This window comes from Brassica napus, chromosome A1 (genome assembly GCF_020379485.1).
Source record: "Brassica napus cultivar Da-Ae chromosome A1, Da-Ae, whole genome shotgun sequence".
Classification (NCBI taxonomy): domain Eukaryota; kingdom Viridiplantae; phylum Streptophyta; class Magnoliopsida; order Brassicales; family Brassicaceae; genus Brassica; species Brassica napus.
The window spans coordinates 5,322,723-5,341,546 of record NC_063434.1 but is presented as its reverse complement, the minus strand read 5'-3'; the positions used below and the strand labels follow the sequence as shown (position 1 = coordinate 5,341,546).

The window sequence follows — 18,824 nt, the reverse complement described above, 5'->3', positions numbered from 1 at the left end:
AGGAGACAACGAATTGTTGTTGTATCTCGCATAGTTAAGTATATATACACATTTTAATATAATAAAAACACAAATTTTGAATAAAATTTTGAATATTTTTGGATATATAAATATTTTCAGATATTTTTTTGTATTTTTAGGTCTTTTTTAGATCGAACCCGAACCGAATCCAACCCGAAATCGAACCGAATTCGAACCGATAAATTCTAATTACCCGAATGGGTCAAACTATCTAAGACCCGACCCGACCCGGACCCGGCACGACCCGACCCGACCCGGACCCGGCACGACCCGAACCGATCCGGAACCGAAATTCTGAAATTACTCTATCGGGTCCTAAACTCTTGGACCCGGAATACCCGGACCCAAAAAGACCCGACCCGAATCCGATCCGACGACCCGAATGCCCAAACCTACCTCACCGAAACAATAAATATACTCTCTCTGTTTGTGATTATCATCTTGACATATTTCAAATGGATTTAAAATTACAAAAATACACTAGTAATATTTTTTATGTAATATACAATTAATTAAATAAAATAATTTAAATCATTGATGGTCATTTAAAATGGCAAATATATATATATATATATCTAAAATGTAAATTGCATTGGAAATACACTTTTAAAAGAAGAAAAAAATCAATCTAAATGACTCTTTTTGCATAATGGAGAAAGTAATAAATATTTTTGATTAAAGACAACATATAATTATCATAATTTTCTTTTACGATTTTTGAATAATAATTCTACAGTGAGATATGAACCTTTAGTTTCAAATCATCCAAACTATTTTTTAAAGATTTTTTGGAGACTGGCCTTATCATTAGTAAGGACAAAACACAAGACTATTTCAAACTTGATGAAAGCCAAACGAACCCGTTGTGTTGTAAGGGTTATTCTTTTTCTTAAAGATGGAAAGAAGATTAAATGTTGTAAAATTAAATTTATTTTTATCATCGCTTTACAGCATGGTTGCCACACCTAATTTCCCTCTATGTAAGTTTGAATTTGTATGTTTAATCATTACTGGTGATCAAATATTAGGGTTTGACGAATCATCCTACATTTTTGTGGTAGAACTTCATAAATGTTGGACCTGAGATAAATAACGAAAATGCAAATGTTAATTTTGTGCGAGGCCAACCTCAGCTTATGAAGAACATTCCAAGACCATCTGCGGTTAACATACCGCATTTTTCATGCAGTATTAATGAAAGCATGTCCACCATTTCATTACAACTCTTAAGAATAGACTTACAAAAACTAATCCATTTTATTTTTTTGTGGTAAGAAGAAGATCCAGAAGAACTATTACAATTGCAAAGAAGGCTACAACTGACTATGACTACATAACAATTTGCGTATGGTCGACAAAAGAACAAAACACATTATCTTGATGGAGATCTCGTCGAAAGACATTTCCCGCACGACACGAGTTTCAATAACGCCCGTGGTCTTGTCCTTCTTCCTCTCACCTTCAACCTCGTTGCCTACATTTTCAAACAAAAAAAAAAATCAGTTAACCATAACAAAACAAAGTTTTGATTTTGTACAGAAGATAAAAAGAGTGTTGCTAACCTTGCGACGTGTGCCTCTTGAGGTTTTCCAGCATAACAAGCTTCTTGATCTAGCTTCTAGCCTCCTGTAAGATAAACAAAGATTATTAAACATTTTTACCAAGCGATCTTGCATGTTTGATCGAATGTTTCTGAGATTCTTACAGATTCTCTTGTTCCAGCTTCTCAGCAATAGACACAGCTTTGCGTTTAGACCAGCCGTTTTGAAGCGTGCATCCATCAGCCTGCTGAATCACATGAGCCAGCGAGACCTTACCTCTCACAATGCTCTGGCTCTGGTTCTGACTCTGGCTTGCTTCCATATGTTTCCTTCTAGCCCGAGCCAACGCGGATGAACCAACTCCTCGCTCTTTCCTTTCCTCCTCTTCCTTCTGTTGCTGACGCCGTCTTTGCCCATTAGATTCAATGACCTCGACTATCTCACTTCTCCCGCTTCCATTCACGTTGTGATCTTGTCCAACGAGTGCTAAAGACGATCTTGGCCTCGAGTCTCTCTTTGTCTCGCATCTGATCTCTATAGTTACCGGAGACTCAAGAACCGCTTCAAACGCTTGCATTATATGCCCACGGAACTTCTCAGCCGTGGACTTTGTTAACGGTGAGCTGAACATTAAGTGCACCGTAGGAGCTGCACCAACAACACCAAAACATATAATCAAAAGATTCAGTCAAATTGGCTTCTAAAGTCAAGATTCAAATGCATTTTACCTGAACCGAGACTAAGAGAGACGATTCTTCCTTCTTTATAAAGAAACTCTCTCAAACCGTTTACTCTAAGCTTCTCAATAACTTCCAACCAAATCTCTTCAACAGCCGGTCGGTTTTTTCTACTTTGTCTGTCTAAACCAGAGCTTCTTTCCCCTGCTGCTGCATCGCTAGAAGGATCAAGATGGTGATCTGAGCTTTCTCTTTCTCTACCTCCATTGTTCTCTAGCGGCAACGGAGTTCGGTTTACGCTAGTGTCCGCAGTGGAAGAACGGTTAAGCAAGTAGTTCTGATCAGGAGCTAGCTGAAGCAACGCGGCTGTGAGCCAAGTCAGCTTATCGTTTGATACTCTCAGCTGCTTCTCTGCCTCGGATAGAGTCTTGAGAGCTTGTCTAAGCTTCTCCATATCTTCTTTAGATACTAAAAGTAGTTAACAAACCAAGAAGATGGATTAGAAAACACAAGAAATGATGCAGAGAGAATATTTCAAATATATGATTATCTAGTTTACTATTTAATTTATTAATAAAATTGTGGAAGCCCCTTAGTACATTGGTTTGATTAAGTATTCATTAATGCTTCTACCAGATTATGGGGAAAAAAAAAGGTTATAAGAGATCTTCAGCAAAAAAAAAATATAGTTGTTTGTTTAGAGTTTTATGGTTTTAGCTGTCTAGTAAATTTTGTATTCAGTTTTGAGATTTGATTAATAAAATTGTGAGTTTTTCCGTTCTACATAGATTTTAACGAACTGAAGATTTGGCCTATTCGGGATTCAAAAACTAAATGAATAACCTTGTGACTATTTTAATTTTCATGATATTTTCAGAATCAACAGATGACTAGTTCTATCCTAGAGCTTCATCTACATATTGTAAAATGTGAGAAACTCACATGGTTGCCGTCGAAAAAACTTTCTTCTATGCTGATCTTTAGTGAGGTCATAGCTACCCGCGAGAATGTCTGTTATGACCGTTGCAAGCTGAGACATCAAAGCCAATGGTTCTACACTTGTTTCCATTATTGTTCTCAAGTTCTTCACAGTGTTTACAGTATCTGCAGATAAAGCTAAATCAAGAAGATCCACTAACTTCTCATCAGAAACAAGCCCAACCTGCAATAACCAAGAAACGAATGTCAATGGAGAAATATATATATAAAAAGACATTTGACTTTTCGATTAATGCTTACCAGTTCCTGAACCAAAGGAACAGAGATCCTCTGTCCTAACAAACTCAGCTGTTCAAGAGTCATCTCAGCATCCCTCAAAGAACCATCTGATCTCGAAGCTATAAGCTTCAAAGCATCTTTCTCTATCTCAATCTCTTCCTTTGACGCAATCCATTGCAATGAATAAACAATATCCGCGTCTTTGAGCTTCGGGAAAAAGAACTTCTGACACCTCGAGATGATCACATGAGGCAACACATCGAGACTAGAACACACGAGGATAAAGACCACACGCCGCGGCGCTGCACGGTCCACCACTTTGGACACAGCACTCCAGCAATCAGATGAGAAAGTATCACAATCATCGAATATGAAAACACGAGGGGAATGAGATGAAACCGTCACATTGTTGTTACCCTCAAGCAGATCCATAATGTTGTCTACAGGACCAACTTCTCGAATGTTCCAGCTTTTCCCCATCTCGTGCGAGACGCATGAGGTGCACACACCACAAGGCTTCTGCTGTTCTGATGAATGACAGTTGAGAGCCCTTGCGAATATCCTAGCGCAAGAGGTCTTCCCCGTTCCGTTTGGACCGTGGAACACGTACAATAGTCCGAGCTTCCTTCTTGCAACCGCGTTGGAGAGAGCTTGCACAACTAGATTCTGTCCTACAAGATCCCTGAATGTTTTGGGAGTGTACTTCTCCGTTAGACTCTGATGCTGATGCTGCTGATGCTGCTGCTGATGATGATGACTCTTCTTCTTGTTGTGTCTTTTCTCTCCTGACCTTCCTTCTGAAGCAAGATCAGAATCTTCTTCTTCGTTCTTGAGCAAATTATCCGCAAAGATCCCTAACTCCCCTGAGTAGTCATGCACCCATCCTTCGTTCTCCGCACTGTCAACTAGTAAAGGAAGCGCCTCGCCGCCATCAGAGCAGACGAAAGAGCTAGAGTCACCATCATTATCCTCAGGCTGTCTCATCATCAAATCAGAACCATTCCTCCTCTCACTGGCTTCACCTTTTCTCCCCTTAGAATCAGACATACCGCAAGACAAACTCCTACCCGCTTTGTCTAGAAAAGTCTTCCCTCGGTGATGGATTCTAGACCAGTTAAACGGAATCCCACAAGCCTTAGTCATGTTCTGTTCCCCTAAACCCTCTTTCTCACCTTGAGGAACTGAGTTAGAAGCAACAGACATCTCACTCTTCCCACCACCACCAGTGTCTCTCTCTCTATCTATATCTATACTCTTACCACGAACTCTCCTCGTCCCTCTAAACTTCCTTCTCTTAGTCCGACTCATTCCACCACCTCCATATCTAACACGTGGACGAACATTAGATGAAACAACATCATCACTATCACCACCACCCACAACAGCCTCATGTAACTGATCAGACAATGTCTTAGCAATAGCGTCATTGATTCTACTAAGCCTCCCACTAGCTTTCGAACCAGTATCACCACAATGAGTCTCCTCCTCAACTCTATAACTCTTCCTACTAGACTCCTCCCTCTTCACCCTCCTACCAAACCCTTCATCAGAAGGAGTCACCCTACACGTCCCAAAGTTCACAACGGGCGATGAACCACTCAGAGCAGACAACCTACGGCTAGACTTGGACTTGCTCTTCTCTCCTTTCTTGGGAAGCAAGTCCACAATCGAAGGAGGCGTGTTCCAAGCGGGAGGGCTAGCGGAAGGGTCTCTGAGGGAGCGTGACCTCTGGAGGACGATGAGGTCTCTCATCAAGGCGCGGTCGGTTAGGACAGGGCTCTGTTTGTGCATATGGTTCTTTAGGTGGATGCAGTTGGTTAAGTGGATGTGGTTACGGAGATGCTCGCCGATGTCTCCATTTGCGTCTTTCAGGATTCGGTTGTTCCGAGTTGAGGAAGAGGAAGCAGCGACTCTCGTCGTTGTAGTCGTTGTCGTCGTCATTTACAGAAACCAAATCGAATCGTATCTCATCTTTGTGAAACCAAAGATTACAGCTTTTAATGTCTTAAATCTCAGAAACCCAAAACCAAATCGGAGAATTGAGAACCCAAATGGGGAAAAGATTGAAACTTTGAAGGTAAAGGATCAAACTTTGTGGTGATTCAGGTGCAGTGAAGATGGTTTCTCAATTAATGAGAGAGAGAGAGAGGCAAGTGGGCATCGAAGTTAGTGACTTCATCAGTGAGTCACAGGGACAACAGAGATTAAAAGAGACGGCAGCGTTTTAAAGGAAGTCACAGATCTCTCCTCTTTTCTACACCAAATTTTCACATGCAGATTCAGAGGAGACTCATGGGTTCTGGAAGATAACGATGGCTTTTGGCAGAGGCGAGGTGAGAGAGAGAGAGAAGAGAAACCTCTGTTTTGGATAGAGGGTTTTGTAGAGAGAGAAATGGAGACAGATCTGTTGCAGAGACGAACATAGATAGGTATGGTAGGAACAAAGCCAATAAAGAGCTGTCCGTTTGTAGGAGAAAAAGCATGCAAATGAATATTAGAAAAATACTTATTTTTAAAAAAAAAATCAAATAAAAAGTTTCCGAATTTTTGCTACCAAATTATCAAAAAGTGTCGGCCTTCGAATACTGCGGCTTGTATTTTTCTGTGTTTAAAAACTAGTCGTTGGCATTTATTTTGTCATCCTTGTTTTTTTGTTAGTAAATATGATTTGGTTATTGTTGGATTTAACCATTTCAGTGCTTAGAAGATCCATTGATTTGTCATTGCTGGCTCTTTATCTCATTTGTCATTTGTTGGTTGCTTGTGCGGTTTAGGTTGCTTCTCTGTTCATTTAATGTCTAATGTCTTGTTGATTCTAATCCTTTTTTTTTAACTGCATTTTGCAGCCTTCGAACTTCTGTGAGGTCTCTTTCTTGCTCTTTGGTGGTTTCGATAAGTAATTTAGAGTTTTGTATTGATTCTTCGTCTTTTTCTTTGTCTTTTATTGTCTCGCCTAAATTGTCTTGGATATGTGTGAAGTGTTAATCTCCTTCTTCCTGGTTGCTTAGCTACCGGTCCTTGAATGTGCTTATTGAATCCTTATGGTTTTCTTTTCCGTAGCTGTCGAATTTTTAGAATATTGATTGTGTGTTGTGAATGACTGTGAAGTAGCATCTTTTTTCAGGTTAATGTTTTCTGATATAGTTTATTTACAGTTAATCTTGATTGGTGACATGTTTTTAAGGTGAATTAGTTCATGTCATGAACTTCATGACAATCACTTGTATTTTAAATAATTTGGATTGGATGTATAATTAGTTTATATTGTTTTCATAAAAGATTGTTAAAGGGAAGATGTGTCCACTTAACCTACCTAGTCAAATCTTTGTGCTCATATTTAACAGTTCAAAGTAAAAAAAAAAATTGAAACTTATTTAAAGTAAATATTTGTGATGATCATATTTCCTTTTTAAGTTTGACCATAATTATGGTTCCTACTTACAACCACTAAAAATTGGTTTTGGTCTCATAGATTTTTTTTGATTGACGTTGAAGTCCCTTAAATGATTGAGAAGAACAGAGTGCTGTCTGAAAGTAACGTACAGTCGGAAGTTTGTTTTTCTATCTATATGACGGAAAAGAATATTACTCTAAATGCTACTACTGATATGCTTTCTATCTCAAATAAGATTACATTATATGGAAAATATAACTAATGAGAGTTTTGACGTCACAACTGCAACTAATAAGAGCTCTAACCCAAAAAAGACTTTTAGAGAGGAAAAACAAGAAATCGAATACGACAACTAAAATTTGATGGTTCGGACGATAACTATTATGGTACGACGGTTAACATCACGATCACGTGCTCATATTGAGACCTTAGATGATCATCAAACAGAAAATATGTTGGCGTAGGTGATCACTAAAGTTGCTTTTGGAGAATTCGGCCAAAAAAAACCTTAACTTTTCAAGAATTGCCAAAAGAAACATGAACTTTTGGGCTGACCAAAAAAACACCAAACTTTCATTGACTTTAGATTTAATTAACAATGTTTTCGCTGACTTGCCAATTTAGCACGCCGTCAATAAATTTAACATAAATATTTGACGTCGTTTATTGTTGGTGTTAAGTGAAACGACGTCGTTTTCAAATGAGATGAAACGACGTCGTTTTACATGATTTGAAACTAAAAATAAGTAAACCACTGGATTTGAACCCAGGTTGGTTGGTCAAACGGCAAGGTATTTTACCACTGGGCTACTGGCACTTTCAACGTACTTACTAACATGTTTACTTTTATTTGGTACATATTAAATATAAAAAATTCTCTAAAAACTTAATAAGATTTTTAAAAATTCCAAAAAAATTTAAAAAATAAAGAAGATTTTTATAAAATTAATTTAGAAATTAAAAATAATATTTTATTTTTCTTTTTAAAAAATAAAAACTCTTCCAAAATTTTCTAAAAACTTAAAAAGATCTTTAAAATTCCAAAAAATTGAAAAAATAAAGAATTTTTTATAAAATTAATTTTGAAATTAAAATAGAAAATAAAATTTTATTTTTTCTTCTCAAAAATAAAAAATCTTCCAAAATTTTCAATTTTTTTAATACATTTGCTAAAAGTTGGAATTAATTATACACACATAAAAAGTTGATAATTGTAACTTTAATTTTTTTTATTTTATTATAATTTTAAAAAAATTTATATATTTTTTTTTTAAATGAAAATTTTGGAAATTTTTTGATTTTTTAAAGAAAAAAAAATATTTTAATTTTAATTCAAAATTAATTTTATGAAAATTTTGGAAGATTTTTTATTTTTTTTTAGAAAAAAAAAATAAAATTTTATTTTCAATTTTAATTTCAAAATTAATTTTATAAAAATTTCTTTATTTTTTTCAATTTTTTGGAATTTAAAGATCGTTTTAATTTTTTAGAAAATTTTGGAAGAGTTTTATTTTTTAAAAAGAAAAATAAAATTTATTTTCAATTTTAATTTCAAAATTAATTTTATAAAAAATTTCTTATTTTTCAATTTTTTGGAATTTTAAAAATCTTTTTAAGTTTTTAGAGAATATTTTTATATTCAATCAGTACCAAATAAAAGTAAACATGTTAGTAAGTACATTGAAAGTTCCACTAGCCCAGTGGTAAAAGACCTTGTCATTTGAACCAACCAACCCGAGTTCAAATCCAGGGGTTTACATGATTGTTTTTTCAAATCATGTAAAACGACGTCGTTTTCAAATGAGATGAAACGACGTCGTTTCACTTAACGCCAACATCTAACGTTTAGTTAACACTATGTTAACTGTGAGTTCACGGCGTGCTAAATTGGCAAGTCAATTTTAAGTTTATTAATAAACTAGAAAAGTCAACAAAAGTAAATGATTTTTTTGGCCAGGCTCGAGTACAGGTTTTTTTTGGCAATTTGTGAAAAGTTCGTGTTTTTTTTGGCCGAATTCTCGTTGCTTTTGTTATTTTCATAAAACAAATAAGTGAGTATTTTATGGAAGACCTGTTTATAACTTATTTTCATAAAACAAATAAGTGAAACAGGTATTTTATGGAAGACCTGTTTCTAACCAAAATATTATTAAATTTATGTTTATAACTTGCATTCAAAGTGATAGTCATAACCATCAGCATATCATATAGCTATAGATTGAAAGTTCCACTAGCCCAGTGGTAAAAGACCTTGTCATTTGAACCAACCAACCCGAGTTTAAATCCAGGGGTTTACATGATTGTTTTTTCAAATCATGTAAAACGACGTCGTTTTCAAATGAGATGAAACGACGTCGTTTCACTTAACGCCAACATCTAACGTTTAGTTAACACTATGTTAACTGTGAGTTCACGGCGTGCTAAATTGGCAAGTCAATTTTAAGTTTATTAATAAACTAGAAAAGTCAACAAAAGTAAATGATTTTTTTGGCCAGGCTCGAGTACATGTTTTTTTTGGCAATTTGTGAAAAGTTCGTGTTTTTTTTGACCGAATTCTCGTTGCTTTTGTTATTTTCATAAAACAAATAAGTGGGTATTTTATGGAAGACCTGTTTATAGCTTATTTTCATAAAACAAATAAGTGAAACAAGTATTTTATGGAAGACCTGTTTCTAACCAAAATATTATTAAATTTATGTTTATAACTTGCATTCAAAGTGATAGTCATAACCATCAGCATATCATATAGCTATAGATCTAAGAATTGTTCCTAATTCTTTTTTTTGACATAGAGAATTAAAAACTTCATATATAATTTCTTATAAATTGAATTTTTACATATAAGTGAAGGAGAAAGCATAGGATTCGGATAAAAGTAATAAATGGAAGACGGTATGGACCACCGATTTATATACTTTGGAAATTAGTAATCTAGTTGGTCCAAGAGAGGCGTTATCACGTGTCTTTAGCAAGACTCATGAGACATCATACATTTATTTTTATTCAAAGAGGCATATCAGCATCACTGGCTACATGTGTGTATGCGTATGTTATTGTATACAGTGATACCTGTATTTAAATATGTACTGCTTTTATTACATGGACGGCAAATTACCAAATTTAATCTAGACACCTGAACATTTATTTTATCTATGTTTTGAACCGATGAGTGAAAACCCAAACTTATAAAAATATATGCAATTTGGTTTTTTTTTTTTTTTGTCACAAATGCAATTTGGTTTAAAAATGCATTAGTAGTGGTTTTACAACATCCTAGTCATCTAAATATATCTTCTTAAATTGATATGGCTAAATCTTGGTTATGTGCGTGTGAACTTACTACTCTACTTAACAACTCTTTGGGACCAAAATCACATTTCAAGTGAAACATTAGGATGGTCCCGAAAAACAAAGCTTATGTTGCACCGCAGCTATACAAAAGAACGTTAGAAGATACTGTATAAGTCACATCACCAATGGCCTCTTCTCTATATTTGTTTATTACGATGTTAACATTATTTCTGGTTGCATTGCCTATATCCAATATTTATTACATAGAGACAGATGACTTGAAGCTATATAGTGTGGACGCTTTAACTTTCTCAACTACTTTGTAAAAGGTTGAGAATCGGCATGGCTCGTGAACGAAGATTGTATTGAACAAATACGTTGTTATCTACTTGGCTATATCCAAAAGATGAAAAGAAAAAGGTACAATGACAACATGCAAATTCGAGATATAGGTTTCCCCCAAGTTTTGTCGCGGGGTGGATAATCAATCAAATATTTTAAAAATGAAGGGAGAGTTTATAAATAGCACCTAAGATGAGGCGTTTGTAGTTCCAAAATCCAATGAACTAAAAAGATGACTTCAATTAGACATCACTGACACGTTAACTTTACGTTTTTAATTCCAGAAGTACTTTGATTCTCGAGCCCAAACTCATGCGTTGTAACACTTGGAACTTGTAAAAGTGGAGAGGAGAAGGATCTTTATTGATTAACTCAGGACTACTTTGTTGTTATAAACCCTAGCATCTGAATGCTAAATACTAGGAGTGCAAATGTCAAAATCCCTACAAAATGTGCAAAATCGTATTTTTATGTATAATATAATCAGCTGATATATTTGACTATCTTTATAAATTTAAGTCTCAACGTAGGTCTGGGCGTTCGGGTACCCGTTCGGGTTCGGATCGGATTTTTTAGATTTTGGTTCCATTTTGTAACACTTCCTAGGTCCCATTCTAGTAAATTTACAAGTACTGATCAGATTCGGATATAACACTTCGGTTTCGGATCGGTTCGGATATGTCCGAAGTAACTATATATCATTCGAATTCAGGTTATATCGGATCGGTTTGGGTATATCCAAAGTAAAATCTAAAATTTAAAAGTAAAACATAAAAAATATATCCTTCTTTGTATATAATGGAGTATTTAAGGTGTTTATTTAAATTTTCAATACTTATTGTTAGATATCATATCCAAATAAATATGAAATTGAATATTTGACGTACATATTTATATTTTAAATATTTATATTATATATTAATTTGGACATTCGGATCGGTTTCTTCGGATATTTTTTCGGGTTTTTTGGGTTTTCGGGTTACCCGTTCGGGTTCGGTTAATAACACTTCAGGTTCGGATATGTTTTGTAACACCCTATAAAATCTATTGAGGTATTTCTTACATTTTGGATCGGGTACGGATCGGGTGTTCCGGTTCGGATTCGGTTCAGATTTCAGGTTTCGGATTTTATGCCCAGATTTGAAATATTCATGGTTACCAGCCAAAAATGCAGTTTTTTTTTTACAAAATTGCAATTATACATTGTTAGATGTGTTGATGATAACCAGATTTGAATATGGTTACATATTTTTACACAAAACCATTAAATTTTGTGGACAAAAAATTCTAAGACAAAACTATGAGAAATTAAATTAGAACTATCTAATATGCATGCTGCCGTTAACTGATGTTCCAACATCCACATGTAAGATTCGTACGTATATCGATCCATACCTAACCTTAGAACCAAAATGTCCCAAACATTGTAATCATCGATCAGGTCGAAGATTCCGGTCTTTCCTACGTTTTCTAAAATCTCTTGTTAGTTTTAAAAGTTAATAATAATAGATCATTAATTAACTATTTATACCCCTAGCATTCTTTTATCACGTGCCGACCATCGCTACTTTGCGGCGAAGCATTGCTTGGCTCCACCTGGACCACCTCCACGTGCCAGCATCGGCGTCTTGAGTTCTAAACAAGCCTAACCACACTGATCAAATGTTCCCCACATGTTCTTCCATGTAAAGCCCTAATTTAATATCGCAAAAGTTTACGAGCCTAGAAAAGAGTCAAAAGCTGAAGCTAAGTAAACCAGTACATATTGCGACATTGGCTTATGCTATTACTAATGTTTTGAAAACGGACTGGTCAAACCGGTATATCTATGAGTCCTCCTTTTCATCTGATTTTGGATTGTGTTAAAAACTTGATTTGAGTTAGACCGCTTGAACATCTCGATTGTTTCATTTTTTTATGCAACAAATACATAGACCAAAAACAGAAGAATACGAATATTTTGTTTATTGTCTGTCATTCGAAGAGCTTAAAACTTCTGGTCAAATGAATGTTAAACGTATCATCACTACAGAAGATAATTAGTCAACTTAATCAATCACAAGTTCACAACATAAATAAAGATTACAGAACACAATTTATTTTCTCTGCTCTCGGCCAAGCACAACATATATAGAAGATTGCAAACTTACATCTTCGACATCCTCAATCAAAATTCTGGCTTAAATCTCTTCCCAAGGACGGTAACATTTTTTTTTTTTTTTGTAACACAGGACAGTAACATAATACAAGGTTAACCCACTATAGCTGGAAAGAAAATTCACAAAAACATTATTAATATTAGCGTCTTAAAAAACAACAAGAGCGTCTGTAGTCCAACGGTTAGGATAATTGCCTTCCAAGCAATAGACCCGGGTTCGACTCCCGGCAGACGCATTTTTTTTCTTCTAAAAACCAATTTCTTCTCGACAGAACCGGGAAACAAAACCGTTGGTTGAGACATCCCCACGTGTGTGGTCTACAATCTCAATTCATTTCACAGCACAAACATCTCTCGACACCAAATCTTCAGAGAGTAGTAACTGAAGACATGGAGCTTTCTTCTTCTCTCAAGCTTTCATCGCCGTTATCTCCTTCCATCGTCAACAACCTTCAGGTTACTTAGTTTCTTTCTTTCTTCAAACTGATCTTATGTTTCGTCTGGAAAATTATGTAACTAGGGGGGATGCAGTTTCAGGCTAAGCATGTTGTGTAACAAATCAAATTCGAATATATTTCTCTATTACTCATGTTATGTTCACTTGTATGTGGTTTAAAGTTTGTTATTTTGCAGGGTTCTTCATCGAGTTATAAAGTAAAGTTCTCTAACAACACGTCACTCCCTAAACCGTTTCTTCAACTTGATGATAGAGGCCAACGTCTTCGTGACCAACACGCTTCACATTCTTCTGTCTATCTAAGATCATTTAGAAAACGGGTCATTGCTAAATCAGAAGGATCACAAGGCTGGGACATTGGGAGGTTCATCAAAACATTGTACTTCTTCAACGGACCACCCTCTCCTCTAAAGGTTTTGATTCTCATTGAGGTTTTAATATAAAAATTGAGGGTGATTGATTTTTTTCTTTTGTTGGCTTGTGAAGTTTGTTTCATCAGTGTTTGAGAAACTTACCAACGGATCAACAACGGAGGAACCTGTTAATGAAATGGAAACTTCTGGAATCATACTTGTGGCTGGAGCTACTGGTGGTGTTGGTAGAAGGGTTGTTGATATCTTGAGGAGTAGAGGGTTGCCTGTTAAAGCATTGGTACTAGTCTTTGGATTGGTTTCTTTGATATTCATATAAATGTGGGTGAAGTATTGAACTTTGTGTGTTATATATCCACAGGTTAGAAATGAAGAAAAGGCTAGGAAGATGCTGGGACCTGACATTGACTTGGTGAGAAACTTTCCACATTTTCCTTCTTGGTGTCTTTTATAGTTCTAACATCTTTGATGTTTGTCAGATTGTGGCAGACATTACAAAGGAGAACACACTGGTTCCTGAGAAGTTTAAAGGAGTGAGGAAAGTGATCAATGCTGTTTCGGTTATAGTGGGTCCAAAGGAAGGAGATACACCTGAGAGACAAAAGTACAATCAGGTTGCTCAAAATTTACAGTACTGAAGTTTTTCTCTCAAACCTTTTAATTTTATATATATTGTAGCTATGAGAAATGATGGATATGGGTTCTAATGCAGGGTGTCAGGTTCTTCGAGCCAGAGGTAATAAGACTAGAACAACTTATCTAGTACGTTCAGTGCTCAAGAGAACTAGAACTTATAGATTGTGTGGTGAAATATAGATAAAAGGCGACTCACCCGAGTTAGTGGAGTACGTTGGAATGAAGAACTTGATCAATGCTGTTAAAGATGGTGTTGGACTTGAGAATGGGAAGCTTCTTTTCGGTGTTGGGGGTAATTTTAGTCGAGTAACATGACTTACCACAACATGTCATTTTAATGAAACTTAACCAATGTAATTGTATAGATAACACATTTAAAGATCTACCTTGGGGAGCCTTGGATGATGTTGTAATGGGAGGTGTCAGCGAAAGTAACTTCATAGTAGATTTAACCGGCGGTGAAAACGGTGGACCTACCGGCATTTTCAAAGGTTTGATGATATTATAACAACAACTCTATGTTGCTGTTTTATTTCTCTTTGGTTGTTACTTACATAAACATAACATGTTTCTTAGGAAATGTTTCAACGACAAATAATGGCGGATTCACTAGTGTTAGGACCAAGGTAAAGAGTATGACCCTAATGTCACAGTAATTGTCATTTTATTGGAAGCATATGACTCTTTTTTTTCTTCTTTAAACACAGAATTTTCCAGAGGCAGAGGATCTTTCCGCATATGATGGTTTGGAGTTACGGCTAAAAGGAGACGGGCTCCGTTACAAGCTTATCGTCCGGACAAGCCAAGATTGGGACACTGTTGGTTACACCGCTAGTTTCGACACCTCACCAGGCCAATGGCAATCTGTAACTTAAAACTACTTTTTTCTTGATCTACTTTTTTTGTCGTGTGTGTATCAGTAGCAAACAATGTTATGTTTTTTTTTTGTAAACACGTAGGTACGCTTACCTTTCTCGTCTTTAAGACCTGTGTTTCGTGCAAGGACAAAGTCAGATGCACCTCCTTTTAATCCAGCCAGTATCATTTCACTACAGGTTTCGGTTTTGTCTTTCTGTTAGCATAAGTTAGTTAATCTTTGATTAATCATATTTGTAACGATTAATTCTATTTTCAGCTTATGTTTAGCAAATTTGAGTATGACGGTAAGCTAAACCCCACATTCAAAGAAGGACCATTCGAGCTTCCTCTATCGACCATTCGAGCATACATTCAAGATCCCGTTACTCCAAGGTCTGGTTTAGTTTCTTACTCTTTACAAGACAAAAAACTCTTCACTCTTAACTCTGAAGTGAAACTGTGTTACTTACGGTTACAGGTTTGTTCATGTTGGCTCTGCGGGAGTAACCCGACCAGAGAGACCTGGTTTGGATCTAACCAAACAACCTCCAGCCGTGAGATTAAACAAGGAGCTTGATTTCATCCTCACTTACAAGCTCAAGGTTCGTTTCTCTATACACTCTTCTTAGCAGAGAAACTCATATTCACTAAACTCTTATGAACAGGGAGAGGATCTGATACGTGAAAGTGGGATACCATATGCGATAGTACGGCCATGTGCTTTAACAGAAGAGCCTGCAGGAGCTGATCTCATTTTCGATCAAGGCGACAACATTACGGTAATTTCATTTCATTTTTTTGTTGCTACCATAACTTATTTAACTTAAACATAACCACCAACCTTGGCTTTTTATATTATATAGGGGAAGGTATCGAGAGACGAAGTAGCACGTATATGCATCGCTGCTTTAGAAAGCCCGCATGCTCTCAACAAGACATTCGAGGTTAGTTTTGATTTGTTCTTCTTCAAGAAGATGCTTAATGTCTCATTTGAGCTTCTTTTTTTTTTTATCTTTGTGTGTTTGTTTTTGCAGGTTAAAAGCACGGTTCCATTTAGCGAACCGTTCACAGTAGATCCTGAGAATCCTCCACCAGAGAAAGACTACAATGAGTACTTCAAGAATCTTAAAGATGGAATCACTGGCAAAGAAGCTTTGGAACAGAGCACTGTTTCTGTTTAAAAAAACCAAGGTCTCTTTCTGCTTCTGTTTTCTTTTTTAACTACAAAACAAAATAAAGGTTGTATATTCCATATGTACACGGCTCGGTACATTGAAGAGTGTTTCTTTTCTAATAGAAAGATGCGTTGCTTATGGACGAAAGTACATAATCATTGAGCGCTGTTTTCTTCTCCAAGAATACCTTGTTATTGGTATTTACATCTGAATAATCTTCTTCATTAAAGTTACGTTTGGAAAATCTGAAATTAATTATTTTGATACAAAAATAAATCTGGAATCAGTTGATGATAAAAGAACACATTGAGAACTGATTAGATGAAAATTTCATATGAAAACTGTATAGCTTTAATGTTAATATTTTCTCTAGATATAGAACATATGAGTCATGCCTTATGCCCGTGGAATACTTATGCTTTTGGATGTGTTAAAAGCGAATCTTCTTGCCACAACTACAAAATTTTGAGGGTTAGCAGTTATTACGAAAACAGTGAGCGATATGTTTTTAATTTTGAGATTTATGAGTTGAGCTCTGATTCATGGAGGGTTCTTGATGGTGTCACTGATAAATGGAGGTTACATCATTCTGATGATGTTGTTTCGTTGAAAGGAAATGCTTACTGGATGCACAAAGATAGAGAAGCTGGCCATAATGTCCTACTCAGTTTTGATTTCACAGCGGAGGTATTTGTATCGTTTCCTCTTCCGGATCAGAGTGATGATGATCGTAGAGATTTGGCTATGTCGGTTGTTAGAGAAGAACACCTCGCGGTTTTGCATCACAATACTGGAACATTCTTGACAGAGATGAATGTATGGTTGAGCAATAAGATCGATGAAGCCAAAGAGGTGTCATGGAGCAAATTCTTAGTAGTGAGCTTCGATAACTTTAAGTATCCACGTTACCCGAAAGAGATGAATTTTTGGGTGGACGATGAGAATAAAGTGGTAGTAACTTGTGTTAGAGACATAAACCATCGTGATCACGTTTACATTGTTGGAGAGGATTTACATAAACATGTTTATGAGGTTGCAAATGATACTTGGATTTGGCCATGTTTCCTCAGTTATGTTCCAAGTTTGTGTCACATCCCCAAGGCAAAAGAAGAAGAAAGCTGAACCGGGCACATAGCCAAGGCAAAAGAAGAAAATACATCCTATATGGATAAAGCTAGTTAGAGTTTTTTTTCTTAAAGGATAAAGCTAGCTTTTGTTGTCCCTCTGCTTTTGTTTTTTTTTTTTTTTTTTGGTTTTAACTACTGTTTTGATTTTGAAATTGAATAGGTCATCTTAATGATCTTTACTCAAATACACATTTTTATGCTTATAGAGACAGCTTATAATCATGGCAATACATATAAAGGAGAAAAGGGAAATAATGTAATGGAAAATCACTATCTCTCTATGCTCCAACTAGTCTATTCCAAGTATTGTATAACCGCTCTCAGTCTCACTTTCTTAAAGTTCTCGAGTTCTCAGAATAAAGATACATTAGAGACAAATGGTACTTACTGTGTATCAAGAAACTATTAGTGACCGATCGACCACCAACAAGATGATACTTAAAAGTCACTTGTATGTCCTTTTGGTTTTCAATCGTCAAAAAAATTTAGGACTTCCAAACAGTTGTTGTGATAAATATTAACATAGATTTTGAGAAAAATTCAAAAAATTTGAGAATACTGTTTTAATACATATATGAATCATGAAATAACATATGATGAAGTTCAAAGAGGTTTGGAACCTTTGTTATTTCCGTTTCTCTAAGAAATAGCAATTTTATAGTGGTTAGTCCAATGATTTAGGGAGTATTTGCAGTTTTGCTAAATTAATGGATAAAAAATTAGAACGATGTCCATGTACCATGAAAAGAAGTTTATCATAAATTAATACAAATGTATAATGTGGTTATAAATTTTAAAACGAATTTAAAAATTATAGGCTTCATATATAGAGCATTTACCGAAAACTCACAATTTTCGTAGGGAGGTACACATAGATTTTGAGAAAAATTCAAAAAATTTGAGAATACTGTTTTAATACATATATGAATCATGGAATAACATATGATGAAGTTCAAAGAGGTTTGTCACCTTTGTTGTCTCCGTTTCTCTAGGGAATAGCAATTTTATAGTGGTTAGTCCAATGATTTAGGGAGTATTTGCAATTTTGCTAAATTAATTGATAAAAAATTAGAACGATGTCCATGTACCATGAAAAATATTTTATCATAAATTAATACAAATGTATAATGTGGTTATAAATTTTAAAACAAATTAAAAGTTTATAGGCTTCATATATAAATCATTTACCGAAATCTCACTATTTTCGTAGGGGGGAGGTACACATAGATTTTGAGAAAAATTCAAAAAATTTGACAATACTCTTTTAATGCATAGTTGAATCATGTAATAACATATGATGAATTTCAAAGAGGTTTGGAACCTTTGTTGTCTCCGCTTCTCTAGGGAATATCAATTTTATAGTGATTAGTCCAATGATTTAGTGAGTATTTGCAGTTTTGCTAAATTAATGGATAAAAAATTAGAACGATGTCCATGTACCATGAAAAGAAGTTTATCATACATTAATACAAAGGTATAATGTGGTTTTAAATTTTAAAACAAATTTAAAGATTATAGGCTTAATATATATTGCATTTACCGAAAACTCACTATTTTC

At 35.3% G+C, this 18,824-nt stretch overlaps 3 protein-coding genes and 1 non-coding gene across 4 annotated transcripts; 3 read left to right on the top strand and 1 right to left on the bottom strand.

Annotated features, from left to right (window-relative positions):
* Nucleotides 1-1,259: 1,259 nt before the first annotated feature.
* LOC106430391 (protein STICHEL-like 3) lies at nucleotides 1,260-5,902 on the bottom strand. The gene is made up of 6 exons (XM_013871208.3): nucleotides 3,479-5,902; nucleotides 3,182-3,401; nucleotides 2,291-2,707; nucleotides 1,727-2,210; nucleotides 1,584-1,647; nucleotides 1,260-1,495 (listed from the first exon to the last, which is right to left on the bottom strand). The coding sequence occupies exons 1-6, from the start codon at nucleotides 5,396-5,398 to the stop codon at nucleotides 1,394-1,396; spliced, it is 3,207 nt and encodes a 1,068-aa protein (XP_013726662.1). The 5' UTR covers nucleotides 5,399-5,902; the 3' UTR covers nucleotides 1,260-1,393.
* A 6,904-nt stretch (nucleotides 5,903-12,806) lies between these two features.
* TRNAG-UCC lies at nucleotides 12,807-12,878 on the top strand. The gene has a single exon. It is a non-coding gene; the product is annotated as a tRNA-Gly (tRNA).
* A 59-nt stretch (nucleotides 12,879-12,937) lies between these two features.
* LOC106430307 (protein HIGH CHLOROPHYLL FLUORESCENCE PHENOTYPE 173, chloroplastic) lies at nucleotides 12,938-16,277 on the top strand. The gene is made up of 16 exons (XM_013871118.3): nucleotides 12,938-13,098; nucleotides 13,276-13,512; nucleotides 13,586-13,750; nucleotides 13,832-13,882; nucleotides 13,950-14,084; nucleotides 14,183-14,206; nucleotides 14,287-14,398; nucleotides 14,472-14,597; nucleotides 14,683-14,732; nucleotides 14,814-14,972; nucleotides 15,066-15,161; nucleotides 15,242-15,357; nucleotides 15,443-15,566; nucleotides 15,630-15,743; nucleotides 15,828-15,908; nucleotides 15,999-16,277. Exons 1-16 carry the CDS (start codon nucleotides 13,033-13,035, stop codon nucleotides 16,143-16,145), a joined length of 1,803 nt encoding a protein of 600 aa, XP_013726572.1. The 5' UTR covers nucleotides 12,938-13,032; the 3' UTR covers nucleotides 16,146-16,277.
* Nucleotides 16,278-16,460: 183 nt separating this feature from the next.
* LOC106357810 (putative F-box/kelch-repeat protein At3g17540) lies at nucleotides 16,461-17,659 on the top strand. Its single transcript, XM_013797514.3, has one exon. It carries the CDS (start codon nucleotides 16,461-16,463, stop codon nucleotides 17,259-17,261), a length of 801 nt encoding a protein of 266 aa, XP_013652968.2. The 3' UTR covers nucleotides 17,262-17,659.
* The last annotated feature ends 1,165 nt before the right edge of the window (nucleotides 17,660-18,824 follow it).